We start from the raw sequence: 20,296 nt of genomic DNA on the forward strand, positions 1-20,296 counted from the left end.
ATCAGTTTAATTCTTCATGAAAGCATGCTCCTTAGACACTACTGGATAGAAACCAGTAACATTCCTTAATATTAGCAGGCTAGAAAGGAGTCAGTGGATTGGAATTGTGTCCTGGCCAAAATAGAAGTTTTAACCGAGGCTATCTTGTGTTTGCTTTAGCATGAATAATAGAGAAGATTAAATGGTGTGTGTTTTTCTCTACTTTGTCAAGACTTATGCTTTTTGTTGTTGTTGGTTCAGTGTTTCTAGAAATTTGAATTGGAGTTCTCTTAGGCAGATTCCCATAGTCCCTTCCACATCTTATCATCCTACTTCTTCTGACTACCTTAGCCAATTAAGGCAGTGGTTCTTTAGCTTGCATCAGAATCATCTGGAGGAATTGTTAAAACACAGATTACTGGGCTCCAACCCGAGATTGTGATTTAGGAGTATGGGGTCAGGCCTGAGAATTTACATTTCTAACATGTTCTCAGGTGATGCTGATGCTGCTGGTCTAGGAACAACACTTTGAGAACCACAAATTTAAGGTACCTACCTAGCCTCAAAAGACATTTACATTTGTAAATTTGATGTATTTTCCCATTTTCAGTTGTTGAAATCCTAGTTCTCTTTCATGATCTAGCTTAAATGTTTTCTGCCCCTGAATCTTTCCCATCTACCTAATTGGAATTAATTTTTTATTTTCTCTTTCATCAGATACAGTTTTTAACATCTATTATAGCAATTATTTTCATTCTGGTTCATAAAGCTAATTGTTTGTACATATACTGGTTGTGAATTTCTGAGTATAGGGAATATATGGTCATCTTTGTATTCGCCCTCCCACCAGAGAACAGTTACCAAATTCCATTTGGTTTCTAATGAATTGAGGTAACCAGTCATAGATGAATCACATTAATCTGATTCATTCATTCATTCATTCATTTATTTGTTTATTTTTTGAAACAGGGTCTCGCTCTGTGGCCCAGACTGGAGTGCAGTGGCGTGATCTTGTCTCACTGTAGCCTCCGCCTCCTGGGTTCAAGTGATTATCATACCTCAGCCTCCCCAGCAGCTGGGATTACAGGTGCCCACCATGACACCCGGCTAATTTTTGTATTTTTAGTAGAGACGGGGTTTCACCATATTGGTCAGGCTTGTTTTGAACTCCTGACCTCAAGTGATCTGCCCGCCTTGGCCTCCCAAAATGGTGGGATTATAGGCGTGAGCCACCGTGCCTGCCCTAATCTGATTCATTTATGCTTTCATTTAGTAATACTTAACAAGAGAGACAGTGCTATGGGGGAAAGTGTTCTGGGATTGTAATTCTAATATTTGCTAACACTGTGATTCTGGGCTCATTGCTTAACCTCATTGTTAAAATGGACATAATGGTATCTACGTCATAGGGTTAGTGAGATGATTAAATGAGATACACTAAGTTGCCTGGTCCACAATAACTTGTTGCTAGTTAGCTTTTAATGTGTGAGGGTTTTAATGGGCATAATAATATCTATCTTGTGGTATCATTGAGAGGATTAAAAGGTACTGTAAATTGCTTGGCTCATCATAAATAACTTCTTAGTTTGCTGCTAATGTGTAAGAGTTTTATATCTTAGCTCTAGGTCTTAGGGTGAAATGAGAAGAAACCACCCACAGCAGATGTTTCTGTGTCTGTTTCAAAAGGTTGTGAGTTACCTGACTAGAATCCTAGCCTCTTATTGGTTTCTTTGGCTTTTGAGTAATAGCTGAATTTAGTTCTCTGAGGACTGCTTAGGAAAATAGATAGCTTTGACTACCAGTGGACAACACTGTAACTCATCAAAAACAACTTTCATGCTTACTAAGTTCATTTTGTTTCAAAGCTCACAGTGTTGAAGTCAGTAAAATATGGAGACAAATTTCTAAATTTAGCCTTACATTTTGGGAAGCAAGAATTGCAGTTTCGGGCATACACACAGACTGGGTGGTCTTTGGTATGTCTGAAGAACAAAGAAAAGGTTAGTTTTATTAAAAAGAGAAATGTTATATATTGTTTTGAAGGAAAGCTAACTGGTACTACAGAAGCTTTTGGGAGCTGGCAAGCTCAGATTGGCGAGAGATAGTGGTAGGTAAAACCAGTCTTAGAGCCACAACAGGTTGTTTCAGCAGCTGCTAGGTGAAGCTGTTCTTAGGGTTATAGAAGGCCATTTCAGCAACTGGGCTTGTGGAAAGTAATTCTTGGAGCAAGTGCTATGTGCTCTGAGAGCTTTTTCCCTCTGGCCCCTTGTCTCCGATTTAGTTGGGTATCACAAGAATTTATATAATTAACTTTCACAACAGCCATTTCTGTTAGTCAGCAGTAAACTGAAGGGAGAAAACACTAATTAGAATGAGGAAGCATTTCTTCCTGGCCAGGAGGGTACTTAGAAAACAAAGAACTGTTACATGTTGGTATAAAAAAGGAATAATGTAACTAGTGGAACATACATATATTACATATGTAATATAAATATTTATTGTAAACATCACGTATTTATACCTATATTAGGGTTAGGTGTAGGTAGCTCTAACCCTAATATATATTTACATGTATTTTTAATACATAATATATGATATTTTTACCTAATGTTCTTTTATTCCAGGATGCCATCTAAGATACCACATTAGATTTAGTTACTATACTTCCTTAGGCTCCTCCTTCTGTGTTAGTTTCACAGCCATTCCTTGTTTTTGATGGCTGACAGTTTTCAAGAGTACTGTTCAAGTATTTTGTAAAATGTACCTCAGTAGGGATTTGTCTAATCTTTTTCTCATGATTAAACTGGAACTATGGGACTTGGGAAGGAAGACCACAGAGGTAAAGTACCATTTTCATCACATTATATTTTAACATGACTTAGCATTGTTGATATTGATCTTGATCACCTGGCTGAGTGTTATTAGGTTTCTCCACTGTAAAGGTACTCTTTCTCCCCACTACCTGTGCTGTCGCCCTTGGGAAGGAAATTACTATGTGCATCCCATACTTTAGGAATAGGAAATTATACTCAACCTCCTTGAGGGTGGGGTAGCTACATAAATGATTTGAAATTCTTTTACATAAGGAATTTGTCTCTTCCCTATTTATTTATTTATTAAATCATTTATTTATATCTATCTGGACTCATGGATACTTATTTTATAATTTAGGTTGTAATTCAATACTACTTCATTTTGTTGAAATGTTTTAGCTTTTGGCTGGGTGCGGTGGCTCATGCCTGTAATCCCAGCACTTTGGGAGGCCGAGGTGGGCGGCCCACCTGAGGTCAGGAGTTCAAGACCAGCCTGGCCAACATGGCAAAACCCCATCTCTACCAAAAATACAAACATTAGCCAGGTGTGGTGGTGCTCCTGTAATCCCAGCTACTCAGGAGGCCGAGGCAGGAGAATCACTTGAACCTGGGAGGCGGAGGTTGCTGTGAGCTGAGATTGCGCCACTGCACTCCAGCCTGAGTGACAGAGTGAGACTCCATCTCCAAAAAAAAAAAAAGAAAAAAAAAAGGAAAAGAAATGTTTTAGCTTTGGCCATTGGGAGTTCAGTTAGCTTTATATCCCATTGACGTATTCCTTTGTCATATCCCCATCATTAGTGTACATGTGTATGTATGTGTGGTGTGTTTACGTTTGAACACTTAACTTGCATTCTGGCACTACAAGGTGTTCCAGGTTCATCTTGTATATTGCCTTCCTAATATCAGTCCTAGAATTAGCCATTTCTACAAGGAACACTGGTTCCTTTTATTGAACAGTGATATTAGAAAATAAGATCTGGGTACTAGGTATTCTTGATTTGACCTACTTTTACTTTCCAGAACGTACCTTAATTTTATGCATCTATGTCTTTGGCCATGATGTTTTCTCTGTGTGGAATGTTCTCCACCTTTTATTTGCCTGACGTACTCCATTTCATCTTGAGAAGCACAAAGCCTGCTCAAGTACTGTGTCCTCTGGAATGCGTACCTTTATTTTCTGTAGGTCATTTACTGTCTCTTTTTAGTCCTTTTGCACATTTTACATACTATTATAGCACATATCCTACTATAGTATTGTTTACATGTTTCTGTCTTAGACAGTGAGCTGCTTCAGGGCAATAGTTGGGGCATTCTTATTTGTTAAAACACAAAAACACACATACGAAATTAAACCAGTTGTCTTTTTAAGGAAAAGGATGGTAGTGATAATTAAAGGAGGATTTGAATGACTGGTTTTATCAAAACTAGAGTCTGGGGAGTTGGGGAGGTGTTGGTCAAAGGATACAAAATTTCAGTTAGGGGGGTAAGTTCATGAGCTGTATTGTATAACATGATGACAGTACTTAATAAGAATGTATGTATTAGAGGCTGGGTGCAGTGGCCCACACCTGTAATCCCAGCACTTTGGAAGGCCGAGGGGGGCGGATCACAAGATCAGGAGTTCGAGAACAGCCTGACCAACATGGTGAAACCCCGTCTCTACTAAAAATACAAAAATTAGTTGGGCGTGGTGGCGAGTGCCTGTAATCTCAGCTGCTTGGGAGGCTGAGGCAGGAGAATTGCCTGAACCTGGGAGAGGGAGGTCGCAGTGACCTGAGATTGTGCCATTGCACTCCAGCCTGGGCAACAGAGTGAGACCCTGTCTCAAAAAAAAAAAAAGATAAAGAGAATATTGTATTTTTGAAAGTTGGGTAGAGAGTTGATTGTAGGTGTTCTCACCAAAAAAATGCTAAAATATGTAAGGTAATACATATGTTAGCCCCATTTAGCCATTCCACAACGTATACATATTTCAAAACATTATATTGTACATGATAAATATATTCAATTTTTGTTAATTAAAATATAGAAATCAACAAACCCCCAAAATCTACAGTCTGAAAGACTATAGATACATAAATAAAATAAATAAGAAATAAATGAGTATAGTGACAGCTGGAAACCATTACTTATGTAACAAAACAATAGTTTCAGATTGGTATGATTCATAGAATACTTTGAAAAACAAAAAAAATTCAGTATTCTTTAATACGAATTCATATATAATGTAAAAATATAAAAACATGTTGGTATAACTTTCTCACACTTTTGGGAAGGGAAGAAGGAAAAGAAATGAGATACCAACTTGGGCAACATGGCAAAACCCTGTCTCTACAAAAACAAAAAACGAAGAACAAAAATTAGCTGGGCATGGTGGTCCATGCCTGTAGTCTCAGCTACATTACAGGTTGAGACAGGAGAACTGCTTGAGCCCAGGAGGTTGAGGCTGCAGTGACCTGTGACTGCACCACTGCACTCCAGCCCAGATGACAGAGCGAGACCCTGTCTCCAAAAAAAAAAAAAAAAAAAGAAAATAAGATGGAGAAGGGTTGGAGACTTTAATAATCTATAAACATTTCTGACTTTTTTAGAAAGTGGGTTTGAAATATATAGGGCAGTTGGCTGTGCATGGTGGCTAATGCCAGTAATCCTTGTGCATTGGGAGACTGAGGCAGGTGGATTGTGTGAGGCCAGTAGCTCAAGACCAGCCTAGGTAATAGTGAGACTCCATTTCTACGAAAAGTAAAAAAATTAGCTGGTTTGGTGGTGCTCACCTGTAGTCCTAGCTACTTGGGAGCTGAGATGGCAGGATCACTTGAGTTCAGGAGTTCAGTATTATAGTGAGCTGTGATCACACTACTATACTCTAGGCTAGGTGACAGGGTGAGACTCTGTCTCAAAACAAACAACAAATTAAAAACATATAGCAAATATTAAAATTATGAAGTGTTGGTGGAGGGTATACCAGGATATGGGATGGTTTTATTTTTATGTTTAAGAAATTAGTTTTAAGACAGAATGAAGAAAATAATAAACAATAGACTTTCAAATGGTCTGGTAGACTGAAGACCCTCTTTAATACTAAATAAAATCAGCCAGTAGAATAAAGTAGTAACAACAACAAAAATACTAAATATGGTCAAACTAGAAAGCAAAAATAGACAGTTGTCATGTACTAGAACCAAAAAGGGAAATCAGTGTCATTGCAATGGTTTTATCAGAACCGCCCAGACTAAGCCCCAAATTTTGGGTCTCACATACCCTGCATCATTTCTACAGTTGCTTTCAGCAACTGGCCCTCTCAACTGGATATAGATACTAGGGGCTGAAGACTGGTCTTACAACTGGAGATGAGATATAAGACCTCTGTTCTCTAGGAATGATGCAGGGTATGCAAGACCCAAAATTTGGGGCTTAGCCTGGGAGGTTTCTTGGCTTTGCACAGAAAAGAATTCAAGAATGAGTCAGCAGTGAAACACAGCAACTTTATTAAACTCGCACTACCCCTTGTGGAGCAGGGCTAACCTATAGGCAGTGTGCCGAGAGCCCTTGTGGGCTGTTGGCTAATAATTTACACCCACTTTTAATTACATGGAAATTAAGGCACAGGTTTTTCAGAAATCCCTAGAAAAGGAGTGGTAACTAATGAGTTGTGCTATTTGTAAAGTATCATGGCGTTGGTGGGAGTATCTTATGCTAATGAACAATGAGTGTCACTAGAGGTTGCTTTTGGCGCCATCTGCAGGTTCTGGCCATTTTCTTCAGTTTGTCTTGCCCAGATGGGGAAGTAAGTCCCGCTAGTCTCTTGTCATACAAGGAAGGAGCTATAAAATCCTGGCGTGTACATTTCAAATAATGTCTAGTAAAATTTTACCTGAAGATTCAGGGAAGCAATAAAAAAGGTGACCATTTACCCAGGGCCATAGGGGAAAAAGGCATCGTTAGCCTCAAAAAGTGAGAACTACAGGCATACCTCAGCGATGTTTTAGGCGCAGTTCCTGACCAATGCAATAAAGTAGATATCTGAATAAAGTGAGTCACTAATTTTTTGGTTTCCCAGTGCATATAAGTTATGTTTACACTATTATGTAGCCGATTAAGTGTGCAGTAGCATTATGTCTTTAAAAAAAAGCATGTACCTTAATTTTAAAATACTTTATTGTTAAAAAAAATGCTAATTATCACCTGAGCCTTCAGCAAGTATTAATCTTTTTGCTGGTGAAGGGTCTTGCCTCAACGTTGATAGCTGCTGACTGATCAGAATAGTGGTTGCTGAAAGTTGGGGTGGCTCTGGCAATTTCTTAAAATAAGACAACAATTACATTTGCTGCATTGGTTGGCCCTTCTTTCACGAGAGGTTTCTCTGTAGCATGCAGTGCTGTTTGATAGCAATATTTTTTTTTTTTTTTTTTTTTTTTTGAGACGGAGTTTCGCTCTTGTCGCCCAGGCTGGAGTGCAGTGGTGCAATCTCGGCTCACTGCAACTCCGCCTCCTGGGTTCAAGCAATTCTCCTGCCTCAGCCTCCTGAGTAGCTGGGATTACAGGCGCCCACGACCGCGCCCGGCTACTTTTTTTTGTATTTTTAGTAGAAATAGGGTTTCACCATGTTGGGCAGGCAGGTCTCGAACTCCTGACCTCAGGTGATCTGCCTGCCTTGGCCTCCCAAAGTACTGGGATTATAGACATGAGCCACCACGCCTAGCCTGTTTGATAGCATTTTACACAAACTAGAGCTTCTTTCAAAACTGGAGTCAATCCTCTCAAACCCTACTGCTGCTTTATCAGTTAAGGTTATGTCATAGTCTAAATCCTTTGTTTACATTTCAACAGTGTTCACAGCATCTACATCAGGAATAGATTTTCATCTCAAGAAACCACTTTTTTTGCTCATCCATAAGAAGCAACTTTCGTATGTATTCAGGTTTTATCATAAGATTGCAGCAATTCATGCATATCTTCACGCTCCACTTCTAATTGTAGTTATCTTGCTGTCTTCACCATATCTGCAGTTCCTCTGCTGAAGTCTTGAATCCCTCAAAATTATCCATAAGGGTTAGAATCAACTTCTCCCAAACTCTTATTGATGTTGATATTTTGACCTCTTCCCATAAATTATGAATGGCATCTAGAATGGTGAATCCTTTCCAGAGGGTTTTCAGTGTACTTTGCCCAGATCCATAAGAGGAGTCACTATCTACAGCAGCTATTATAGCTTTATGAAATGTATTTTCTAAATAATAAAACTTGAAATTCAGAAATAATCCTTGACCCATGAGCTACAGAATGGATGTTGTGTTAGCAGCCAGAAAAACAACTTTGATCTCTTTGTACATCTCCATCTGAGCTCTTGAGTAACCAAGTGTATTGTCAATGAATAGTAATAGTTTGAAAGGAATCTGTTTTTCTAAGCAGTAGGTCCCAGAAGCTGGGTTAAAATATTCAGTAACCCATATTGTAAAGAGATGTGCTGTCACTCAGGCTTTGTTGTTCCATTTAGAGAGCACAGGCAGAATAGATTTAGCACAATTCTGAAGAGACCTAGGATTTTCAGAATGGTCAATAAGCATTGGCTTCAGTTGAAAGTCACCAACTGCATTAGCCCCTAATGAGAGAGTCAGCCTGCCCTTTGAAGCTTTGAAGCCAGGCATTGACTTCTCTTTTGCTGTGATGATGTCTTCTTCCAATAGAAGGCTGTTTTATCCACATAGACTGTTACTACTGCTGTTTAGTGTAAGCATCTTCATCAATTAGGTCCTGAATAAAACTTACTACAGCTTCTACATCAGCACTTGCTGCTTCACCTTGTATTTTCATGTTGTGGAGATGACTTCCTTCCTTGAACTTCGTGAGCCAACCTCTGCAAGCTTCAAACTTTTCTTCTGCGTGTCCTCACCTGTGTCACAGAATGTAAGCAAGTTAGGTCCTTGCTCTGCATTAGGTTTTGGCTTAAGCAAAAGTTTCGACTGGTTTAATCTTCTATTCAGACCACTAAAACATTCTCTATATTAGTAGTAAGGCTGTTTTGCTTTCTTATTATTTGTATATTCACTAGAGTAACACTTAATTTTCCTCAAGGACTTTTCCTTTGCATTCACAATTTGGCTATTTGGTGCAAAAAAACCTTGCTTTAAGCTTATCTCAACTTTCAACATTTCTTTCTCATTAAGCTTAATCATTTTAAGCTTTTGATTTAAAATGAGAAACATGACTTGAACACTTAGAGGCTATTGTTGGGTTATTAATTGGCCTCATTTCAATATTGTGTCTAAGAGAATAGGGATTCCCAAGGAGGAGAGAGATGGGGAAACTGGCAGGTCAGCAGAGCAGTCAGGACACATACAACATTTATTGATGAAGTTCATTGTCTTGTGGGCATGGTTTATGGCGCCTCAGAACGATTACAATAGTAACATCAAAGATTGTAGATTACCATAATATATATTATAATAGTGAAAAAGTGTGAAACATTGCAAGAATTACCAAAATGTGACACAGAAACATGCAATTAGCATGTACTATTGGAAAAATGGTTCTGATAGACTTGCTCGATGCAGGGATGCCATAAACCTCTAATTTTTTCTTTCTTTTTTATTTTTGAGATGGAGTCTTGCCCTATTGCTGAGGCTGGAGTGCAGTGGCGCAATCTTGGCTCTCTGCAACTTGCGCCTCCTGGGTTCAAGTGATTCTCCTGCCTCAGCCTTCCGAGTAGCTGGGACTACAGGCACATGCTACCACGCTCAGCTAACTTTTTGTATTTTAGTAGAGACGGGGTTTCACTGTGTTGCCCAGGCTGGTCTCGAACTCCTGAGCTCAGGCAGTCAGTCCTCCTTGGCCTCCCAAAGTGCTAGGATTATAGGCGTGAGCCAATGTGCCCGGCCCCCTTCAATTTTTTAAAAATGCAATATCTTCACAGTGCTGTAGAGTGTAATAAAATGAGTTTGCTTATACAAAATTCTGTCAAATGATTAAGATTGAATTCATGCAAATTAAAACTGGTCTAGAACTAATGAAGTCCATAAAGTTCCAGCCAATGCATATACAGGAAACACTTTATAAGGATACCATCATAATGCATGGTATGAAAATAAATCTTTCTGAAGATGAACCTAGTTGTTAGATGTTATATACCACAGGAGAAGCCACAATCACATTCAGCAGATGCCAAAATCATAGAACTAACAACTTGAGAACTGGTAACAAAGAGACTTTAAGGTAGATATGTTCAAAATATATAAAACTGTAGAGAATAGAACTTATAAGCCAGAAATAGTGAAAAAATAGAATAGATTGGATTTTATAAAGAATCTAAAAGTACATCTTCAAAGAAAAAACTCTATAATAGGTAGGTAAATTGGAAAACTATAGGTTTAAAAAATGGTATTGAAGATAAAGTGAATCATCACTATACAAATTTGTATAGAAAATTTAAAAGATGACATGGAGGCTAGAATGTGATGCACCTCCATGGCAAGTAGGAGCTCTGAAAGAGCAGAATTGATTATGTAGGAGGTATAATATTCAAATGAATAAAAGTTGAGAATGTCTTAGATTTATTAAAATATGCAACAAACACCATGTCATATACTTAACTCATAATAGCAAAATAAAAAATAAGCACAAAAAGCCACCAGAGAATGGGATGATTAGAAAACAAGTAGGAGCGTGGCAGACTCAAGCTCAACCATAATAATTACACGAAATATAAGTACTTTAAATACTTTAATACAGAGACAGATGTTGTTGTAGTGGATAAAAAGCAAGACCTGACTATAGTCTGTCTAAAAGAAATGTACTATATGAGTAAAGCCACAGTTAAAAAATATGGAAAATTATATACTATGAAACTATTATTGAAAAGCTAGATGACAATATTAATACCAGACTAAGTAGACTTGAGTACAAGGCATATTACCAAAGATAAAAGAAACATAATCGCAAGAGAATCAATTTTTCAAGAAGGTAACACTTCAAATTTGTATACACTCATTATCAAGCAAAAATTGGCAAAACTGAAGGCAGATATAGACAAATCCACAAGTACAAATGGAGATTTTCACAGTTTTCTCTCAGTAATTAATAGAACAAGTAGAATCAGTAAAGATACAGATAATTTGAACAGTACTATCAATAACTAGACTTAATTGACATTTATACAGTTAAATGGCAATTTCACACACTAACAGATAGAATACACATTTATGTGCATATGAAACAATTAGCAATACAGATTATTGGGCTATTAAGTCTTCATAAATTTCCAAGGACGGAAATCATACAGATAAAGTTCTCCATCCACAATGGAATTAAATTAGAAATCAACATCAAAAAGATGTTTGGAAAACTGTATATGTTTAGGAATTAAGTAACATTCTTCCAAATACAACACATGGGCCAAAAAACAGATCATGAGGAAAACTTTAGAAAAAACTTTGAACTGAATGATAATGAAAATACATATAAAAATTTGTGAGATGTAGCTACAGCAGTGCCTAGAGGTAAATTTACAGCTGTAAATGCTTACATTAGAAGGGAAGAAGGGATTAAAATCATTGCTCTATACTTCCACCATAAGAAGCTGGAAGAGCAACTTAAGCCAAATAAGTGGAAAGAAGGAAATAATAAAGATGAATCCAGAAATGAGTGAAATAAAAAATAGAGAAAATAATGAAAGCAAATACTAGTACTTTTCTTTTTTTACATTTTTTATCTTTTTTTAAAATTTCAGGCCGGGCGCGGTGGCTCATGCCTGTAATCCCAGCACTTTGGGAGGCCGAGGCAGGCGGATCACGAGGTCAGGAGATCGAGACCATCCTGGCTAACACGGTGAAACCCCGTCTCCACTAAAAATACAAAAAATTAGCCGGGCGAGGTGGCGGGCGCCTGTAGTCCCAGCTACGCGGGAGGTTGAGGCAGGAGAATGGCGTGAACCCGGGGGGCGGAGCCTGCAGTGAGCCGAGATCGCGCCACTGCACTCTAGCCTGGGTGAAAGAGCGAGAATCCGTCTCAAAAAAAAAAAAAAAATTTTCGATAGTTTTTGGGGAACAGGTGGTGTTTGATTACAATGATAAGTTCTTTAGTGGTGATTTCTGAGATTTTGGTGCTCCCATCACCCAGGCACTGTACACTGTACCCAATGTGTAGTCTTTTATCCCTCACCCGACTCCCACCCTTCCCCTCAAGTCCCCAAAGTCCCTTGTATCATTCTTATGCCTTTGCATCCTCATAGCTTAGCTCCCACTTACAAGTGAGAACATACAATGTTCGGTTTTCCCTTCGTGAGTTACTTCACTTAGAATGATGGTCTTCAACTCCTTCTAGGTTGCTGTGAATGCCATTATTTTGTTTCTTTTTATGGCTGAGTAGTATTCCATGGAATATATATACCACACTTTCTTTATTCACTCATTGATGGGAAGTTAGGCTGTTTCCATATTTTTGTAATTGCGAACTGTGCTGCTATAAACGTGTGTACAAGAGTCTTTTTCATATAATGACTTCTTTTCCTCTGGGTAGGTACCCAGGAATGGGATTGCTGGATAAAATGATGGATCTACTTTTAGTTCTTTAAGGAATCTCCATACTGTTTTTCATAGTGGTGTACTAGTTTACATTCCCACCAGCAGTGTAAAAGTGTTCTATTTTCACCACACCCACACCAACATCTATAATTTTTTGAGATTTTGATTAAGGCCATTCTTGCAAGAGTAAGGTGGTATCGCATTGTGGTTTTGATTTGCATTTGCCTGATCATTAGTGATGTCGAGCATTTTTTCATTTTTTTTTGCCGTTTGTATATCTTCATTTGAGAATTGTCTATTCATGTCCCTAGCCCAGTTTTTAATAGGATTGTTTGTTTTTTTCTTGCTGATTTGAGTTCCTTATAGATTCAAGATGTTAGTTCTTTGTTGGATGCATAATTTGCCAAGATTTTCTCCCACTCTGTGGGTTGTCTGTTTACGCTGCTGACTGTTTCTTTTCCTTTGCAGAAGCTTTTGAGTTTAGTTAAGTTTCATCTATTTATCTTGGATTTTGTTGCATTTGCTTTTGTGTTCTTGGTCATGAAGTCTTTGCCTAAGCCAATGTCAAGAATAGTTTTTCCAATGTTATCTTCTTGAATTGTACGGTTTCAGGTTTTAGATTTAAGTCTTTGATCCATGTTGTGTTGAGTTTTTATAAGGTGAGAGATGAGGATCCAGTTTCATTCTTCTGCATGTGGCTAGCCAGTTATCCCAGGATCATTTGTTGAATAGGGTGTTCTTTCCCCACTTTATGTTTTTGTTTGTTTTGTTGAAGATCGGTTGGCTATAAGTATTTGGCTTTATTTCTCTTCTGTATTCTGTTGCATTGGTCTATATGCCTATTTTTATACCAGTACCATGATGTTTTGGTGACCATAGCCTTGTAGTATAATTTGAAGTTGGGTAATGTGATGCCTCCAGATTTGTTCTTTTTGTTTAGTCTTATTTTGGCTATATGGTCACTTTTTCGGTTTCATATGAATTTTAGGATTGTTTTCTCTAGTTCTGTGAAGAATGATGATGATATTTTGATGGCAATTGCATTGAAGTTGCAGATTGCTTTTGGCAGTATGGTCATCTTCCCAGTATTGATTCTACCCATCCATGATCATGGGATGTGTCCATTTGTGTCATCTATGATTTCTTTCAGCAGTGTTTTGTAGTTTCTCTTCTGGAGATCTTTCATCTCCTTGGTTAAGTATATTCCTAAGGTTTTTTGTTTTTTGTTTTGCAGCTATTTTAAAAGGGGTTGAGTTCTCGGTTTGATTCTCAGCTTGATCGCTGTTGGTGTATAGCAGTGCTACTGATTTGTATATTTGATTTTGTATCCTGAAACTAACACTGAATTCATTTATCATATCTAGGAGCCTTTTGGATGAGTCTTTAGTGTTTCCTAGGTATACGATTATATCATCAGCAAACATCAACAGTTTGACTTCCTCTTTACTGATTTGGATGTGCTTTATTTCTTTCTCTTGTCTGATTGCTCTGGCTAGGACTTCCAGTACTATGTTGAATAGAAGTGTTGAAAGTGGGCATCCTTATCTTGTTCCAGTTCTCAGGGGGAATACTTTCAGCTTTTCCTGGAACTTCAGTATAGTGTCGGCTGTGGGTTTGTCGTAAGTGGCTTTTATTACCTTAAGGTATGTCCTTTCTATGCTGATTTTGCTGAGGATTTTAATCACAGAGGGATGCTGGATTTTGTCAACTGCTTTTCCTGCATCTATTGAGATTATCGTGTGATTTTTGTTTTTAATTTTGTTTATGTGGTGTATCCCATTTATTGACTTGTGTATATTAAACCATCCTGCATCCCTGGTATGAAACTCACTTGATCATGGTGGATTCTCATTTTGATATGCAGTTGGATTTGGTTAGTATCAGTTGTAATATCTCCCCTTTCATTTGTAATTGAGCTTAGTTGGATCTTTTCTTTTGGTTAATCTCGGTAATGGTCTGTCAATTTTGTTCATCTTTCCAAAGAACCAGCTTTTTGTTTCATTTATCTTTTGTATTTTTGTTTCAATTTCATTTAATTCTGCTCTGATCTTGGTTGTTTCTTTTTTTCTGCTGGGTTTGGGTTTGTTTTCTTCTTTCTCTAGTTTCTTGAGGTATGACCTTAGATTGTCTATTTGTGCTCTTTGAGACTTTTTGATCTAGGCATTTAATGGTATGAACTTTCCTCTTAGTACCACTTTTGCTGTATTCCAGAGGTTTTGGTAGGTTGTGTCATTATTATTGTTAAGTTCAAAGAATTTTTTAGTTTCCATTTTGATTTCATTGTTGACCCAAAGATCATTCAGGAGCGGATTATTTAATTTCCGTGTATTTGCATGGTTTCGAGGATTTCTTTTGGAGTCGATTTCCAATTTTATTCCACTGTGGTCTGACAGAATACTTGATATAATTTTGATTTTCTTAAATTGATTGGAACTCATTTTGTGACCTACCATATGGTCTATCTTGGACAATGTTCCATGTACTGATGAATAGAATGTATATTGTGCAGTTGTTGGGTAGAATGTTCTGTAAATGTCTGTTAAGTCCATTTGTTCTAGAGTATAGTTTAAGTCCATTGTTTCTTTGTTGACTTTCTGTCTAGTGCTGTCAGTGGAATATTGAAGTCTCCCACTGTTACTGTGTTGCCATCCATCTCATTTCCTAGAGCTTTTATAAATGGGAGCTCCAGTGTTTAGTGTATACATATTTAGCATTGTAATATTTTCCTGTTGTACTAGTCCCTTTATCATTATATAATGTTCCTTTTTGTCTTTTTTAACTGTTGTTGCTTTAAAGTTTGTTTTTTTTCCTCATATAAGAATAGCTACTCTTGCTTGCTTTTGGTGTCCATTTGCCTGGAATATCTTTCCCCTTTACCTTAAGTTTATGTGAGTCTTTATGTGTTAGGTGAGTCTCTTGAAGACAGCAGGTATTTGGTTGGTGAATTCTTATCCATTCTGCCATTCTGTATCTTTTAAGTGGAGCATTTAGGCCATTTACATTCGATGTCAGTATTGAGATGTGAGGTGCAGTTACTCTATTGTGCTAACAAATACTAGATCTTATTCCTCTATCTGACTGTGTTTTTGTACCCATTAACTATCCCATCTTTATTCTCCTCTGCCCACTGCCCTTGCCAGTGCTCATTACCATCATTCTACTCTCTATCCAGCATTCTCTATTTTTGACACTTTATTCCTCTGATTTCTTTTAGCTTTTTGTTCATGATATTTTAGCTCTATAAGTATGTTTAAGATGATGATTGATAGACTTTGTCTGCTGAGTCGGATGTCTGTTTTTCCTCTGTACAGCTTCTGTTAATTTCTCTCTTGAATGGGCCACATACTTTGTTGCTTCTCTGCATACTTTACATATATTTAAATGGACATTTAAAACATACAGTATGATATCTCTGGAAGTTAGATTGGTCCTCATTCTCATGTTTTTTTTTTTCGTTGCTTTCTGTGGGTTGCAGTTGTTTGTTTAATGACTTCTAAACTATTTTTGTAACTTTGTTTTCTTTGTCACAAGTGGTTCCACTCTATTTGTCCATCATAACAAAATACAATAGTCTAGTTGGCTTCAACAAAAGACATTTATAGGCCGGGCGCGGTGGCTCATGCTTGTAATCCCAGCACTTTGGGAGGCCGAGGCGGGCGGATCACGAGGTCAGGAGATCGAGACCATGGTGAAACCCTGTCTCTACTAAATGTATAAAAAAAAAATAAGCCGGGCGCGGTGGCGGGCGCCTGTAGTCCCAGCTACTTGGAGAGGCTGAGGCAGGAGAATGGCGTGAACCCGGGAGGCGGAGCTTGCAGTGAGCCGAGACTGCGCCACTGCACTCCAGCCTGGGCGACAGAGCAAGACTCCGTCTCAAAAAAAAAAAAAAAAAAAAAAAAAACAAAAGACATTTATCTTCTTGTAGTTCCGAAAGCTGATTGTGTGTCATCAGGGTACCAGAGTGGTCAGTTTCTGGTGTGGGCTGTCTTTCTGACTTGCAGATGGCTGCTGTCTTCCTGTGTTCTCACCTGATGGGGTGATGAGGGAGACAGAATTTTTTTTTTTAATTATTTAGTTTTCCTTTCTAGTCTTTCAAGCTTGAAACAAGTTCTTTGGTATCTCTTCTTACAAGGGCATTAATATTTTTTATTAAATAACTTTTTATGGACTTAGGAGTACAAGTGCAGTTATGTTACATGGATGTATTGTGTAGTGGTAAAGTTTGGGCTTTTAGTGTACCTATCACCTGAATAGTGTGCATTGTACCCAATAAGTAGCATTTTTGCCCCTTACTGCCTCCTACCCTGCCACATTTTGGAGTCTCCAGTGTCTGTCATTCTACTCTGTATGTTTCTGTGTATCCATTGTTTAACTCTCTCACAAGTAAGAACATACGGTTTTTGACTTTCTGTTTTGGGGTCATTTCATTAAGGATAATGGCCTCCAGATTCATCCATTTAAGGGCACTAATCCTATCATGAAGGTTCTACCTTCATAACCTCATCTAATCCTAGTTACCTCTCAAAGACCTCATCTCCAAATACCATCATAGTGGATTTTAGGATGTCACCATAGGAGGATACAGATATTCAATCCATAGCAGTCTCTTGTTTTTAATCTGTGGTCTACTAGTGTTTTGTTTTTCAACTTTTGTTTTAGATTCAGGGAGTACAGATACAAGTTTATTACCTAGATATATTGTGTGATGCTTGACGTATGAAATGATCTTGTCACTCAGGTACTCAACGTAGTACCGAATAGTCAACCCTTGCCTCTCTCCGCATTCTTGTAGTGCAGTTTTATTGTTGTCATCTTTCTGTCCATGAGTACCCAATGTTTAGCTCTCACTTATAAGTGAGAAAATGTGATGTGTTGTTTTTTCTTTCTGCATTAATTCGCTTAGGATTATGGCTTCCAGCTTAATCCATGTTGCTGCAAAGGACATGATGTAGTTCTCTTGATGGCTGCATAGTATTCCACAGTGTATACATGCCACATTTTGTTTATCCAGTGCACTGTTGATGGGCACATGGGTTGATTCCATGTCTCTGCTATTGTGAACAGTGCTGCGATTAACGTGTGAGTGCATTTGTCTTTTTGGTACAATGATTTTTTTTTTTAATATATACACAGAGATTGCTGAGTTAAATGCTGTTTTAAGTTGAGAAATCTACAAACTGCTTTTGTAGTAGCTGAACTAAGTTGTATTCCCACCAACAGTGTATACATATTCCCGTTATATCTGCGGCCTCACTAGCATCTTTTTTTTTTTTAATATATTTTAATAATAGTCACTTTGGTGTGAGATGGTATGTTATTGTAGTTTTGATTTGCATTTCTCTGTGATTGGTGATGTGGAACATTTTTTCATGTTTGTTGGCCATGTGTACGTCTTCTTTTGAGAAGTGTGTGTTCATGTCCTTTGCCCATTTTTTAATGGGGTTACTTGTCTTTTGCTTGTTGATTTAAGTTGCTTATAGATTCTGGATATTAGATCTTGTCAGATGTGTAGTTTGTGAATATTTTCTCCCATTCTGTAGATTGTCTGTTTACCCTGTTGATAGTTTCTTTTGCTGTGCAGAAGCTCTTTAGTTTAATTAGGTCTAACTTGTCAATTTTGGTTTTGGTTGCAGTTGATTTTGAGAACTTAGTAGTAAATTCTTTGTGAAGATTGATGTCCAGAATGGCAGTTCTTAGGTTTTCTTCTAGATTCTTATAGTTTGAGGTCTTATATTTAAATCTTTAATCCATCCTGAGTTAATTTTTGTATATGGTGAAAAGTAGGGGTTTAGTGTCATTCTTCTGTACATGGGTAGCCAGCTATCCCAGCACTGTTTGTTTATTCAATAGGCAGTCCTTTCCCCATTGCTTATTTTTGTAGGCTTTGTTGAAGATCAAATGGCTGTAGGTGTGCAAGCAGCTTTATTTCTGGGTTCTCTATTCTGTTCCATGAGTGTTTATTTCTGTTTTTGTATCGATTCCATGCTGTTTTGATTATTGTATCCTTACAGTATAGTTTAAAGTTGGATAATGTGATGCCTCCAGCTTTGTTCTTTTTGCTTAGGATTACTTTGGCTATTTGGGCTCTTTTTTGATTCCATATGAATTTTAGAATAGTCTTTTCTAGTTTTGTGACAAATAACATTGGTAGTTTGATAGGAATAGCATTGAATCTCTGGATTGTATCAGGCAGTGTGGCCATTTTAATGATACTGATTCTTCCAACCTGTGAGCATGGGATGTTTTTTATTTGTGTTGTCTCTGATTTCTTTCAGCAGTGTTTTGTAGTTCTCCTTGTAGAGATCTTTCATCTCCTTGGTTAACCATATTCCTAGGTATTTCGTTTTCTTTGTGGCTATTGTAAATGGGATTATATTCGTGATTTGGCTTTCAGCTGGAGTGTTATTGGTGTGTAGAAATGCTACTGATTTTTGTACATCGATTTTTGTGTCTTGAAACTTTACTGAAGTTGTTTATCGGTTCCAGGATCCTTTTTGCAGTCTTTATGGTTTTCTAGAGACAGAATCTTATTATTTGTGAAGTGAGATAGTTTGACTTCTTCTTTTCCTATTTAGATGCCTTTTATTTCTTTCTCTTGGTTGATTGCTCTGGCCAACACTTCCAGTACTACGTTGAATATAAGTGGTGAGAGTGGACATCCTTGCCTTGTTTCAGTTCTCAAGAGGAATGCTTCCAGTTTTTGTCCATTCAGTATGTTAGGTGTGAGTTAGGCTCTTATTATTTTGTGATATGTTCCTTTGATGCCTACTTTCTTGAGGGCTTTCATTGTAAAGGGATGTTGGGTTTTATTGAAAGCTTTTTCTGCGTCTATTGAGATGATTGTATGGTTTTTGCTTTTAATTCTGTTTATGTGGTGAATCATATGTCAAACCAACCTTATATCCCAAGAATGAAATATACTTAATTGTGGTTAATTAACTTTTTGATGTGCTGTTGGATTTGGTTTGGTGGCCTGAGAATAAAATGCCTACACTGCTACGAGCTGGGTCACCAGAGAATGGCTGACTTTATTAATGTGCCCAGCTTAAAAATGGCATCCTGCTAGTTAATATTTGCTTAGTCTGGTCACAAGTATGTCCTCATATATTTTTTTCAAGAACAGCACCAGAAATATAATTTCATATATGTAGTTAATTTTTTCTTAGCATTTATGTTAAAAGGGTAAAAAGAAACGTGCGAAATTAATTTTAACATTATGTTTTATTTAAGCCAGTATGTAAAAAATTTCCATTTCAACATGTATTCAGAGGAAAAATTACTAATGAGATAGTTTACATTTTTAATTTTGGTGCTAAGTCTTACCTGGTGTGTATTTCGTACTTAAAGCACATCTTAACTCAGTTGAGCCACATTTCAAGGACTCACTAGCCACATGTGTCTAGCAGCTACCAGAGAGCGGCTGGTAGTGGCTATCAGACAACACAGATCTAGAAGTTTTATAGTTTTAGATTTTAGTTTAGGTCTAGGTCTGTTATATATTTTGAGTTAGTTTTTATATAAAGTGCAAGGTATGGATTGAAGTTCATTTGTTTTACATGTGGTTGTCCATCAGAATCTTTGACTAAAAGTTGTTCTTGGTAATTAGAGATCATCCTGGGTATCAAAGCTCAAAATTTAAATACACTTTCTTTTGCTGCTTTATTGTCTTTTTTTCAGAGCAATGTAAATTTACTTTGTAATTAACAATGTTCACACCATATTTGTAAAATGCTTAGAACTGTTAAACTTTTAGTGTTTTGGCTTTATTCATATGCCTATTTGAATTTAAATTACATATTATGCTATTTACATTTTTAAGTCTGATTTACCTCCCTATTTCTAAAATTTTCAGTAGCATCATGGAACTTTATGTGATGTCCTCTATATGTAAAATGCTTATTTACTTTCTTTCCAGGCATGTACTGGCATTGAAAACATTGATGAAGCTATTACATTGCTTGAACAAAATAATTGGGACTTAGTGGT

At 37.3% G+C, this 20,296-nt stretch overlaps 1 protein-coding gene across 2 annotated transcripts in view; it reads left to right on the forward strand.

Annotated features, from left to right (window-relative positions):
- FAF1 (Fas associated factor 1) overlaps positions 1 to 20,296 on the forward strand; it is a 502,796-nt gene that overhangs the window by 58,490 nt on the left and 424,010 nt on the right. For both annotated transcript variants that reach the window (XM_055255394.2, XM_063627483.1), the window contains exon 2: positions 20,226 to 20,294. In XM_055255394.2, the coding sequence (XP_055111369.1) occupies positions 20,226 to 20,294 (69 nt within the window). The remainder of the gene's footprint in view (positions 1 to 20,225; positions 20,295 to 20,296) is intronic.

The sequence above is a fragment of the Symphalangus syndactylus genome, chromosome 12, assembly GCF_028878055.3.
Source record: "Symphalangus syndactylus isolate Jambi chromosome 12, NHGRI_mSymSyn1-v2.1_pri, whole genome shotgun sequence".
NCBI lineage: Eukaryota > Metazoa > Chordata > Mammalia > Primates > Hylobatidae > Symphalangus > Symphalangus syndactylus.